At 57.9% G+C, this 12,825-nt stretch overlaps 1 protein-coding gene across 2 annotated transcripts in view; it reads left to right on the forward strand.

Moving 5' to 3' along the window:
* The window catches only part of KIF26B (kinesin family member 26B), a 387,325-nt gene that overhangs the window by 315,878 nt on the left and 58,622 nt on the right, over positions 1 to 12,825 (forward strand). For both annotated transcript variants that reach the window (XM_080651288.1, XM_080651289.1), the window contains 3 exons: positions 3,574 to 3,780; positions 9,093 to 9,186; positions 10,224 to 10,486. In XM_080651288.1, the coding sequence (XP_080507414.1) occupies positions 3,574 to 3,780; positions 9,093 to 9,186; positions 10,224 to 10,486 (564 nt within the window). The remainder of the gene's footprint in view (positions 1 to 3,573; positions 3,781 to 9,092; positions 9,187 to 10,223; positions 10,487 to 12,825) is intronic.

Here is a 12,825-nt window from a genome sequence, read left to right on the forward strand (position 1 = left end):
CCAGCTGGGCGGCCTCCTCCCTCTGCCTCCCATCTCTGTGGTCTGCCATCTGTGAGGGGCCCTGCGAACGGTCAGGTTTGCCCAGGCGCTCAGTCAGCCTCCCGCTGGGCAGCTCTGGGTAGAGAGGCGAGGAAGAGCCCCTGGAGTCTGCACCAGGGCTTCCTGCTGTGACAAGGGGCAGACAGGGCTCTGTCCCTGGGATCATGTGTGGTACAACAGTGTGGGGCCTATGCCACACTCACGCCCTGAGGCTGGGGGCCGTGGGCCCTGCCTCTACATGGATGGTGCGTGTGTGTGTGTGTGTGTGTGTGTGTGTGTGTGTGTGTGTAGTTCAGGCTCTGCCTCTCCCTCTCGGCGAGTGTCCACAAATCCTTGTCCCTCTGTCCCGCCCTGCCATCCCGGAAATGGATGAACAGGGCATCAAGACAGCGGTTGCCCAGAGCAACAGCTGTCGGCCCCGCCCCTGCGGTGATTAGGCGAAGTGAGGTCCCAGCAGAGACCAGAATCTGTAGGGTGTAAAAGCCACGCCCTGGCTGAGGGTATTAAGAGAGAGCCCGTGGAGAGAGCTTGGCTAGGGGTGCTCATCTGCTCGCTGGGTCGGGGTGTCAGGCCCTCCCGCCCCCAGGCTCGCTGTGCCCCCTTTGGCTCTCTGGGTCCCGTTCCCCAGTCCTGCCATTGGGGGGACACGGTGGCCCTCCTTCAGCTGGGAGAGGCTGTGCAGATGAGCGCTGCCGGGTGGCTCCCCGGCGGGCAGGGGGGGAAGGGTGAAGCAGGGATTGCAAGAACCTACCGGGTTTGCGACAGAAGCAAGAACTCTTGGTTTTGTTGTTGTTAATCCTCACCGGAGGATATTTTCCCATTGATTATTAGGGAGAGTGGAAGGGAGAGGGAAAGACAGAGTTCTGGAAACACTGATGTGAGAGCAACAGGTGGATTGGTTGCCTCTTGCATGTGCCCTGACCAGGGCTCAAGTCAGGGAGGAGCCTGCAACCCAGGTGCCCTTGACCGGAATCGAACTCGGGCCCCTTCGGTCTGCAGGCCGGTGCTCTGTCCACTGAGCCACACGGGCCAGGGCTGGGAGGCCTTTCGTGGTCACAAGTGGTGTCTCCCGAGCACTTTCATCACCGAGGATGGGGCAGGGAGGGCGCTGGGTTAAAGGGAAATGACACAACGAAGCGAAGCAGAAAAACCCAGTTTCCTTCCTTTAAGGGGAAGAAATCTCCATTTATTTAAGTGAATTGCGAAGAAAAGAACGGAGTGCGCATTTCCCCAGCCCAGAGTTCAGCGGGTTGTAGAGAGCCTGCATCGACGTGGCCGGCCGTCGGCTAGGACCCTCAGCCTGTGGACGGCACGCAGGCTCCGGCCTCATTAAGATACAGGAGGTCCCTCCCTGACTAACGCAGGCCTCGCTCCTGCTTTCCCGTGCAGCCCCATCCTGGCTCAGCTCACACAGTCCGCACCCACAGGTTGCATGTGGGATTGTGCAATGGACAGGCAGTGGCCATGCGCCTCCATCAGTTCTCCTGGCACTGCCTCCGCCCGGCCGAGAACGTTCAGGGGCCGGGCTGGAGGTGTGCTGCCAGCTTAGGAAGCCGGGCGCCAGACACCTCCCCAACGTCCCATTGGAAGATGAGCTCTTTAGCACATGTGCCGTGTAGCGGGCGCAAATCGATGGAACGGAATGGAACTGAACTAGGACTAGAGACATTCACAGTGAACAAGAAAATGGCCAGAGTGGGAGGTGGACAGCTGTGGGGGCCGCTGTCCTGTAGAGGGACGTGTGACCACCAGGGGGGTGCACCCAGGGGGGTGGCACAGTGGAGGAGTGTGGACTTGGGTACAGCCCAGCCTTCCCATCCACAGGTTCAGCGCTTTGGGACATGTTCAGTGACGTGTTTTCTCACCTGTAAAATCTGGACCGGAATCTGTAGGGCAGGCATCCTCAAACTACGGCCCACGGGCCACATGCGGCCCACGAGGACATTTATCCGGCCCGCCGGGTGCCGCTGCCTGTCCTGCTTAGCAGCCGACTCATCCCGGGTCCGCAGTGCGCATAGGAATTTGTTCATAGTTTTTTTTTTAAACTATAGTCCGGCCCTCCAATGGTCTGAGGGACAGTGAACTGGCCCCTGTTTAAAAAGTTTGAGGACCCCTGCTGTAGGGTATAAAAGCCACCCCTGGCTGAGGGGGATTAAGAGAGCCCACACTAGACCCTCAGGAAATGGCAGGTGTCGGTGTGTGACCTCTCCATGGCAGGACCAAGATTTGGACCCTGGAAGGTGGGCCTCACCCCAACATTGTGCTCCGTCCACCATGGCCCTGGCCTCGGGACCCTCACTTGAGCACCGTTCTTCTGGGATGGGGACAAGGACAGCAGGGCACCAGGCAGGGCATCTGATAGCCCGCTGCCCTGGGAACGCGCTACGTTTCAGCTTTATACTCTGCCAGTTAGCTCCCACGCCTTGGGGCAGGCCTGCGGTGGGCAGGAGGTGGCCTCCCTCATTATGCGCATACAGTCTTCTCTGAGCACTCCCGTGTATTTGAAATATTTCATTAAAAAATTTACAAGCTCCCCCTGCAAAATTGCATCAGCCCTGACCCGTGGTTAGATGAAGACGGCAAGACCCAGAGTTTAAGAATATTCTGCACAGGCTCAGCATGGGCCACATCATGCCATAGAAATGGCCTGTCTGCCCTGCTACGTTATGTACCGCGTGTCTTTGCATCCCTCATGCCTAGGTCGGTGCCTGGCACATAGTAGGGGCTCAACACCGTAGGACTGAACTAGCGACATAGTAGCGAAGAGCTGGTCAGGGCGTCAGTGCTGTCCCTGTCCCAGGACCGGAGTCTCCAGAGCTGTGTGTGAGGCTTCAGCTCGACTCCGCTCAGCTCAGGGCTCAGGGCAGGTGGTCGTTTCCGTAGGCACCACGTTCGGCCGTGGGTGGGGGGCGGGGGCTGGTCACGAGCCCTGGAGACGTCCGTGTGCCGTTGCCAGGAGCGGGTCAGCTTCCCACGGAGATGTGCTTTTGTGCCCTGAAGAGCCGGCTTCCATGCGCTCACTCAGTGGGATCCCAGATAACAGCTCAAACAGATCTCTCCTCCCGCCCCCGTGGAACACACTTCAGACGCTGGCATGAAAGCCGGCCACGGCACAGCCTTTAATGATGACACTAATAATGTGGGTTTTTCTCCGAGAGCCCCGACGAGCGGAGGCGCGGAGTAAATCACGGAGCTAACTTTTATGTCCGGGCTCATTGATCTGTGGGCTTCGGGGACGACACCAGCCCCGAGAGGTGGCAGTCGGGGCCACCTTTTCGTCGACGTAATTGGGCCACCAGGGTGCCGCTGATTCCCACTTTATATGAATAGAAGGCAAAGCACCTGCTGTGCCAGTTCTACAATAAAGCCAAGGGCACGCCGAGTAGTCCACCGGGTGATTACACCTGTTTCCCCGCCGCCCACGGAGGCTCGTGTTGCGGATTCATTGGGCACATCATCATTTATCACGTGAAGGTCCCATGCATGTTCCATCCAACTCAATCCACGTCTGTCCCGTTCCCTGTCCCCTAACAGGTGAAGGTCATGCTGCGCATCTGCTCCACTCTGGCCCGCGACACCTCGGAGTCCAGCTCTTTCTTGAAGGTGGACCCTCGGAAGAAGCAGGTCACCCTGTACGACCCCCTGGCGTGCGGAGGTCAAAGCGCCTTCCAGAAGAGAGGCAGCCAGGTGCCGCCCAAGATGTTCGCCTTTGACGCGGTTTTCCCGCAGGACGCTTCTCAGGTGGGTGCGGACCCCCCCGCCCTGCTCACGCCTCCCGGGCCAGGCAGTGCTCAGTCAGTTCTGGAGCTGTTGCTCATTCGCTGGGACCCATGCGCTGGAGGTGGTGCCCAGAGCACCCACAGGACCAGTCCCTCCACCCAAGGAAGCGGTTTGGGCTCCATTGCACAGTCCATTTGAGTAACTGGAGTTCTACGGTGGGCAGGACCACTGTGCCAGGATTTCACCAGGACAGATCCCTGGGAGAAGGAGGGGCAAGCCAGCCATGGGTGCCACCCGGAAGTGGGTGGTAGTGGAGAGAATTTGAAGTTTTAAGACCACGGCCTGGAGATGTAGGCAGCTGCCTATTAGGACCCCACTCCCGTCCCCACCTCTGGGTGGGGGTGTGTAAGAGGGAAAAAGCATTTCCGGGAGCTGGATTAGATTTAGGCAGGATCCTAGAAGCCTACAGAAGGCCGGTCTATAGTCCTGACGGGGAACTGGAGCGTAGACAGGGAAACTGAGGCTGGCATGTAATGCAGTCCTGTGGCCTGGGTCCGTGGAGTGGATGGGGAGGGGCGAGAAGAGAGGGTAGGGATTGCTGTTGAACCAGTCAGGTACTGCTGCGTTACGAACCCCCCTAAAATTCAGTGGCTTAAGCGATAAGCGTTTACTATTCTCATGAGTCGATGGGTCAGCTGAGCGTCCACCTGCTCCCAGCTCGGCCCCCTTCTGGTCTGTGATGAGCTCTGCTGATCTAGGCTGGATGCTACCACATGTTTGGGGGTTGGCCGCTGAGGGGGTTCTAGAATGGCCTTGGCTGGTCCCCTGGTCTCTCTCCACATTGTCTCTCATCGACCAGGAGCGATCTTGGACTTACTCTCATGGCCACGGCATGGCCCAAGCATGCAGCCCTTAGGCCCAGGTTCAGAATGGAAGCACCGTCTCTTGTGCCATGTCCCATTGGCCCAGGTTCGAGGGGTGGGGAAGAGACTCCGCCTCTTGATCGGAGTGGCTGCAAAGTCACTTTGCCAGGGGCATGCACACACGGGCAGGTCAGGAATTGTGGCCATTTTGTTTATCGGCTCTGACTGTAATCTTGGGAGCTCAGGGTGCCAAGATTTCTGGACCCACGCTCCTGGAGCCCATCCCAGCAGGAGCAGATGTCTGATGGGAGATTAGCTGCACCATCGGGGGCAGTTCCTGTGCAATGAGTTGGAGCAACTGAACCTTCTTGTAGACACTATAATCCAGGCTGTAGGTATGCAGTGGCCTGCTTAGCCTGCATTTTTCATCAGACACCTGCGCCTTCCAGATAAATGTCCATTACTTTTCAACTGATCTCTGAACGCATAATAATCTGGCCACTCAGTGTATATCCTATATAATAAAAGGCTAATATGCAAATTGTCCCCTCAACCAGGAGTTCGACCAGCAGGCAGGCCGGCCAACCGCCCATGTCCCCTCCCCATGGCCAGGCTGGCCAGACCCCAGTCATGCACGAATTCATGCACTGGGCCTCTAATATATATATATTTGTGTGTGTATGTGTGTGTGTGTGTATATATGTGTGTGTGTGTGTGTGTGTATATATATACACACACACACACACACACACACATGCACATACATATACATACATATGCTGAGTGGCCAGATTATTATGCATTCAGAGATCATAATAGTCTGGCCACTCAGTGTATATACAATAGTGTGCAGTAGGGTGACCAATAGCCTCTAGAACCGGGGACAGTACAGCCACCATTCGCACTTCCTGTTCCTTTCCTCCATGTGTGTCGTGGTGCCGGAAGACGTGATGTCCATGCAGGCGTCGGCCGGTGGCACGTGCTGTAGGCTCCATTCATTAACAAGCCGAGCCAGTGCCTTCCCCAAAGAGTTTGCCATGAAAAGACAACCTGCCTTATGAATAAGTTCAACCGTTTCCCTCTTTGCATATTTTGCGTTTTGTACCACCCCATGGGCTCCCCAATCTAAACCCGACAGTGGGTCTAATAAATGCCTCACAGATCATTTAATTGATGCAGCGAACACTTTCCAAAGCAAATCTCCCCAAGTTGCAGGAATTCCAAAGCCAACCCTAAATTCAGCTGGGACTGCTAATGCATTTCAAATTCACTCCAGGGAACGGAGGCACCTTCCTCGCTAGCCTTTATTCACACTTCATGTGCAGAGCTCGCATGCTCGATAGTACAGAGCATTCTCTTTAGGTGCTTATGTGTGCTATCATTTCCAACATTATAATCAGTGACGGTTCAAAAAAATCTAGTGTCACGAAGTTTCCTCTGACTTGACCCACTCATCTTCCCAGAATGCACTGGTGTAGGAAGGGAGGCACTGCTAGTTTCACATACAAGGAAACTGAGACTCGGAGCTGACGTCTTGTTCACAGCCCCTTCCCTGAGCGGGTGTCTTTTCTAGCTCCTTCCCCTTGACCTCTGTGTGTCCTGCTCCTTAGGGGGTTTATCTGTGACCACCTGTCCCTTCACCCACGTTTCCCAGCAGCGTATCCTTGGACAAGTCCCAGTGTCCCCACCTGTAGATGAGGACAGAGCCACAGTGCACCTCCTTCAGGCTGTGGTGATTCACTGAATGAGTGCACACGAGGGACTTAGACCCTAGTCAGTGCCCAGCACATGTGAGCTGTTGTTGCTCTTCAGTCATCACTGTTGCCACTGATGTCACGCTGCTGGGCGGGGCCAGCCTCAGCCTCACGGGCACGCACCCTCTGAGCCCCCACAGCAGGGAAGCCGGCGGTGCACGGGGCGGGGTCTGCCGAGGCTCTGCTGTCGGCCTGGGGGTCCGCAGGGGCCTGAGCGGCCCAAACAGCCATGAATTGTGCTTTCTCTCGTCTCTAAGGACATTAGCTTTTTTAAAACAAAATACTTTAGATATTTTTGTATTGATTTCAGAGAGAGGGAGATGGAGAGAGAAACATCAGTGATGACAGAGAATCATGGATCGGCTGCCTCCTCCAGGGGATCCAGCCTGCAACCCAGGCACGTGCCCTGACCAGGAATTGAACTGTGACCTCCTGGTTCAAGGGTCAATGCTGAACCACTGAGCCACACCAGCCGGGCAGGACACCAGCTTCTTGACGCTAAGCAGCGACAGAACCTTTTGCTCCTGTTGCCTTTCTGAGGCATCCTATGTCCCTAAGTGGCCGTGGCTGTCGCCAGCTGCCTGCGGCGGGGCAGCCCCTGCTGGCCTGGCTTCGCGGAGGTGACCCAGTCACCTGGGCTGCCATACCAAACGGCACAGACCGGGTGGCTTATAGCAACAGAAATGCTTTTCTCACGTTCTGGAGGCTGGAAGTTCGAGGTCAGAGTGTCTGGCAAGAGCCCCTTCCTGGTTCATAAACAGCATCTCGCTGGGGCCTCACAGGGTGGGAGGGACCCAGAGCCTTCTCTCCGCATCCCCTTCACGAGGCCCCACCCCGTGACCTCATCGCCTCCAGAGTGTCCGCCTCCTGACAGCATCACTAGGTGACGGAGGGGACAGACGCAGGCATGCGGGAGGGTGGGGGAGGGGTCCCCTGTGAGAGAGCAGGGCTGGGCTCAGCAGGGCCGCCTGCGTCTTTGGGCCCCAGGAAAGCAGCTTGTGCCCCCAGGGGCCGCTGGCAGCTCCTAACAAACTCGCCACACTTCTCAGTGGACATGGGCAGGGACTCAGCCTGTCCTGTGCGTGGAGGCCTCTCCTGCCTCCTCGATGGCGCAGGTGACTCTCTGATGGCACTGTGGTCCACACGCAGCCTGCATGCTCCCTGCAACCCCACAGCAGGGAAGCCAGCGGTGCACAGGGGACATTACAGCCACACCAGCCGGGCAGTTGATTTTAGGGATGGACGGGGTGGGCTCCCAGCCTCCAAACTCTGTCTCCCCCTGTGTCCAAGGAGGGCAGAGTTTGCTCAGCCTCTGGCAAATTCCATCGAGATTCTGCAGCCCCAGGCCCACGTGGCCCAGGCCCCAGGGGTATGATGGATCCTGGGGTCCCCACCCCACATCAGCCCCGTCCTGCCCTTCTCCCCTTGGGCGGTGCCCCAGCAGAGCTGCTCTGGCGACACCCGAACCACCCACAGTCGCGTGGAGTGTGGTTTGTCCGTTTCGGTCTGGGAGAGAGGTTGCTTTCTGAATGCTTGGTTCTCTGGGCTGCGGTGACCTGGCGCTGAAGAACCCATTCATTGCGGGGCCGCGGTTCCCAGGTGCCACTGGGAGGCCGTGGCGCTGACTGCAGAGCCGCCTTTGGTTCGCACAGCCTCCGGATGCTTCCGAGAGATCTGGCTCCGCGCTGGGATGGAGAGTAAGGCAGCGGGCACAGTGAATCACTCTGTTCCCCGGCTGCTGTGAGCTCAGGCCGGCTGGGGCGTGATCCAGAGCTCCGCGTGCTCCCTAGAATGGACCGAGGCCTTAGGACTGACAGGGCGCGGCAAGAGTGTTAGTGGGAAATGCACACGGTCCTCAGGAGCCTGGCCCCTGCTGGCCCCCGCCCCATGTCAGGAGTTAGCGTGTTTTATTTGTGGAGGGATTGTATACGTTGACTGTATCAGTGCAGAAAGAAGAAAAGGCTGAAAAGGAGTGAGAAAGAGGAAGGAGATGGGGAGAGAAAGCAGACACCACCAACCTCCTGCTTAGATAAGAATGACGGTGATTCTCAAGGTCACCTTCCTGAAGTGGCGGGTCACCCTTTCCCCTCTAAAAGGCTGGCCCGGTTTATAAGGGTGCATGTGCATGCATGTGTGAGCGTGCGTGCGTGTGTGTTTGTGTGAGCGTACGTGCGTGTGAGCGTGTGTGTGTGTGTGTGTGTGTGAGAGCGTGCGTGTGTGAGCGTGTGTGTGTGTGAGCATGCGTGTGTGTGTGAGCGTGCGCGTGTGTGTGAGCGTGTGTGTGTGTGAGAGCGTGCGTGTGTGAGCGTGTGTGTGTGTGTGAGCATGCATGTGTGCGTGTGTGTGTGAGCGTGCGTGTGTGTGTGTGTGTGTGTGTGTGTGTGTGTGTGTAAGGAAGGATCTAGTTAGCGGAGAGCAAATGGAAAGTTTAAATGCCTCATCCAGAGGCCAGAATAGCGTCAGGGGCGGGCGTGAGGTCCATGAAGGCTCCTGTGTCCCCTCTGCGGCTCTGCCTGGTGTGCGGACAGCACTGAGATGTCCCAGGAGGGAGCAGGGGGCTCGGGGTTACTGCGCGTGACGCCGGCGGGATGGGTGGGGGTACCGAGGGGCTGTTAGAGTCCCGTCTGGGAGCGCCGTGACCCCGAGCCCAGGAAAGCCGGCTCCTTCGTGTCCGTCAGTGAGGCCCACTCACCGCGTTCTCCTCTCGTGTCCGCAGGCGGAAGTGTGCGCTGGGACCGTGGCGGAGGTGATCCAGTCCGTGGTCAACGGGGCGGACGGCTGCGTGTTCTGCTTCGGCCACGCCAAGCTAGGTCAGTGAGGCCGTGCCCCTGCGCGCTGCTCCTGGGCTCCCTTCCCCCCGCGCCTCCCCCTCCTCGTCCCGGCCCTCAGGCGAGAGGAGAAGTGTCCCCTTTGGTGCTGAGTTGGATGACCCCCATGGGCACCCCTGCTTCTGAGATGAGATTTCCATTCTGAGGGGGTACCCATCACCCAGGGAAGCCCTCGGGTTCAGGAGATGAGCAGGGAGCCGTGGGGGTCCCATGGGGTCCAGGTCAGGGTCACGCCCAGCAAGCCCGCAGGACAACATACCCCCCTGAGCAGGGGGTGCTGGGAAGCAGGAGGGCCCCCGACCCCCGGGGAGGATTTGGGTTGGAGATGGAGCGGACGTAACCGTCGGAGGAGCAGCTCCAGGCAAAGCCCAGGCCAGGCTGCACCGTCGGTGGTTCTGGTGGCCTTGCTTCCCCACCTCCAGCCCAGCCCGTGGGGCACCTGGGAGGGAGGCAGCTGAACTCTGCAAGGGGCCTCCCGCACCCTGACCCGTGGCCGCCTGCTCCCAGGCCTCACCTCAGGCTGGGCGAGTGAGTGAGAAGCGTCCCTTGGCAAAGACACCGCCAGAGGCCCTGGCGCTGGAGGGCAGGTCCAGCGGGAATGGAGAGCCCCTTCCCCGCCCCCCCTTCTCTTCTCCATCTCTGATCAGAGCCGTGACCGCGTTTAATGGGCTCTGCTCGAGCGGTGAAGAACATACAGCATTGAACTTAGGGGGGTGCAAAGTGCAAGGGGCGGGCGGTGAGATGACGCACCGAATAGCGATGAGTCCCTGCCTCCCACTCTGGTTAAGAGCGTGCAGAGCTGGGGGGCGCGTGGCATTGAGGTCCTCCCGGAGGGACCCGGTCACTCAGTCGCGTCCTTTGCCAGGGCTCTGCGGTCTTATCGTAGCCCTTTCATCAGGAACGCAGGAAGTGGCCTGGGTCACTGTCGTCAAAGGCTGCGTATCGCGCTTACTGTCATCTCCTCTCCCCCCCTCCCGCCCCCCTGCCTCTCCTGCTCCTCCCCCCACGCCCTCCCCCAGGCAAGTCCTACACCATGATCGGGAGAGACGACTCCACGCAGAGCCTGGGCATCATCCCCTGCGCCATCGCCTGGCTCTTCAAGCTCATCAACGAGCGCAAGGAGAAGACCGGCGCCCGCTTCTCCGTGCGCATCTCGGCCGTGGAGGTGTGGGGCAAGGAGGAGAACCTGCGGGACCTGCTGTCCGAGGTGGCCACGGGCAGCCTGCAGGACGGCCAGTCCCCGGGCGTGTACCTGTGCGAGGACCCCATCTGCGGCACGCAGGTGACTGACTGCTCGGGGCCCGGGGCTCCCGGTGGCTCGGCCCACCTCCGAGGCTGGGGCGCCCCAGGCTGACTCCCGGCACAGGAACCGGGCGGCTCACGCGTGTTTACACCCACGTGGCCTGGAGCTTCACGGCCGCCAGCTGCGGGGCCATCTGCTCGCCCAACCTAAATATTTGTGCCTCGGATGTAATTGACAGTGAGCAGGACTCACCACGGTGGTAGCATTTGGAGGAAATTGAATTTCCATCCTTTACACCCCTTTCGGGGGGTGCGGGAGGGAGGGCAATCTTTCTTTTGTTTAAAACAAACGGAAACATTTGCTGCTCTGCACACATGGCTGTGGCCACTACGGGGCTGTTGACGGCTCTGTGACGGCCCTCCTGGCCTGGCTCACAGCCGGGTTAGTCCTGCTGCCGCAAACACGCGTGAGCGCTGTCCGGTTAGAGCCGCCATGTAAGTGCTGGGACCGTGGGAGCCAGGAGAAGCTGCCGCACCCTGTCAGGCGGCCCGCCTGTGCCCAGTGCTTCTCTCCTGCTGCTCGACGGTGGATGCACAAGGCTGGGGCAGCCGGTTCACGCCAGGCATCACTTCTCCAAGCTCCAGCAGCTGGCTCTCTGGCCTTGTCCTCCCCGATGCAGGCGTTCAGGCGAGAGATAGGACCCCCCTTCTCACACCCGACCGCGTTCTTCCCCCAGCGCAGAGGCTTCTCTTCCTGTTAGGAGTCCTCCATCCCCAAGCTCTTCGTGACTCACAAGGCCCTACATGGACCTTTCTAGCTTCATCTCTTACACTCCCTCCCGCCGCTCCTAATAACTTACCTAGAAAGCGGTGCCCGCACACGTCAGTGGGATAGGAATCGCTAGGGATCTTGTTAAAAATGCAGACACTGGTTCAGGATGTCTGTGCAGGGGCCTGGATTATGCATTTCCCACAAGCTTCCCAAGGAGGCCCACACTTTCAGCAGCAAAGCTCCAAGGCACCGACGTTGCTCCCCCTGACCCCGGGCGTTTGCACGCTCTATTCCTTGTGCACGGAGATTTCTCCTCCCCTCCGGCTCTTCATCTGGCCAACTCCTCATCCTTCAGGTCTCAGCTAGCTGTCGCTTCTTCCAGGAAGCCCTCTCAGATGCTTCTCCTGTCACTAGAACACACGTAGCAGTTTTATTGTGATTGCCCGGTGAGTTCTCGGCAACTCTCAGAGGGTGGGCACCATGTCTGACCAGGATGGGCTGTTCATAGTTGTAACAGACACATCCCACACCATTTGGATGGGGAACCTAATTAGGATACAAACCAGTTGGTCGGGGAAACATTAACGCAGTGGTTCTCAAACGTGAGTCTTCATCAGAGCACCTGGGGGACTTGTTAACACTGACCCCTGGGCTCCGCCTCAGCCTCCCCGAGTCAGTGGTCCTTGGGCGGAACTTCAAAGTGTGGGTTTCTAACGAGTTCCCAGGTGCTGCTACGGCTGGTCCAGGGACCCACTCTGAGGACCCCCCCTTCTGTAGCATAGGACATGCTCAGATGGTATCTACCCAGCACCTACGATGGAAACCAGGCCCTCCCCCCTGCCCCCTCCCCGGCTCCTGCTCCAAGAATTATCTATTCCCTCAACTATGGGACTCCCTTCTGCATTAATGCAGGTCCCTGGAGGTGAAGGTGCAGGTTAACTGAAGGTGGAGAGAGAGACCAACATGCTCTTTATGTTCTTCCTGTTGAAAAATCTTAAAAAGTCTTTGGCTTATTTTGTGGCCAAACTGAATACAAAACAACGAACACAACAGGATCTCTTTGAAGTCTGAGGGTTTTTATGGTCTCAGATTCCAAACCTCAGCCCTCACAGTTCAGAGTTGTAGGGATAGCTACAGTCAGAGCAGAACATCTCCAGAATTTGTACCGACCCTAGAACACCTCCTGCAGTTCATTTCTTTGGAAAAGTCAGAAATAGTGAATTTCCTTCTCTCTCCCCAGAAAGGGTGTGCCGTTGTTCTGTTGAAGGGTTCCTGTGATTGCCCGGGGGTCCCAGGGTTCAGACATGTTGCTCACGATGCTTTCTCTAGCCCATTAGTGAGGAGCCATGCACATGGATTGAGTGACTACAGATAAAAATAAACGTCCCTTAAATAACATAGAGGAGGCCTCCAAGTATCCTGGTGTCTTCATTCTTCTTTGACACTTACGTCTTGCTTATAACCATGCCAGGAAATGTGGTCTAGAATTGGCTTTAATTAAATCGCTGAGAAAAACGGAGAGTCGAGCTAAGCTAACCAAGTTCTCCCGCTTCTTTGGGGCGCCACGAAGTAAATCACAGAAGTGGAATCACACCACGCAGCTACCT

This window comes from Plecotus auritus (genome assembly GCF_963455305.1).
Source record: "Plecotus auritus genome assembly, chromosome: 14".
NCBI classification, from domain to species: domain Eukaryota; kingdom Metazoa; phylum Chordata; class Mammalia; order Chiroptera; family Vespertilionidae; genus Plecotus; species Plecotus auritus.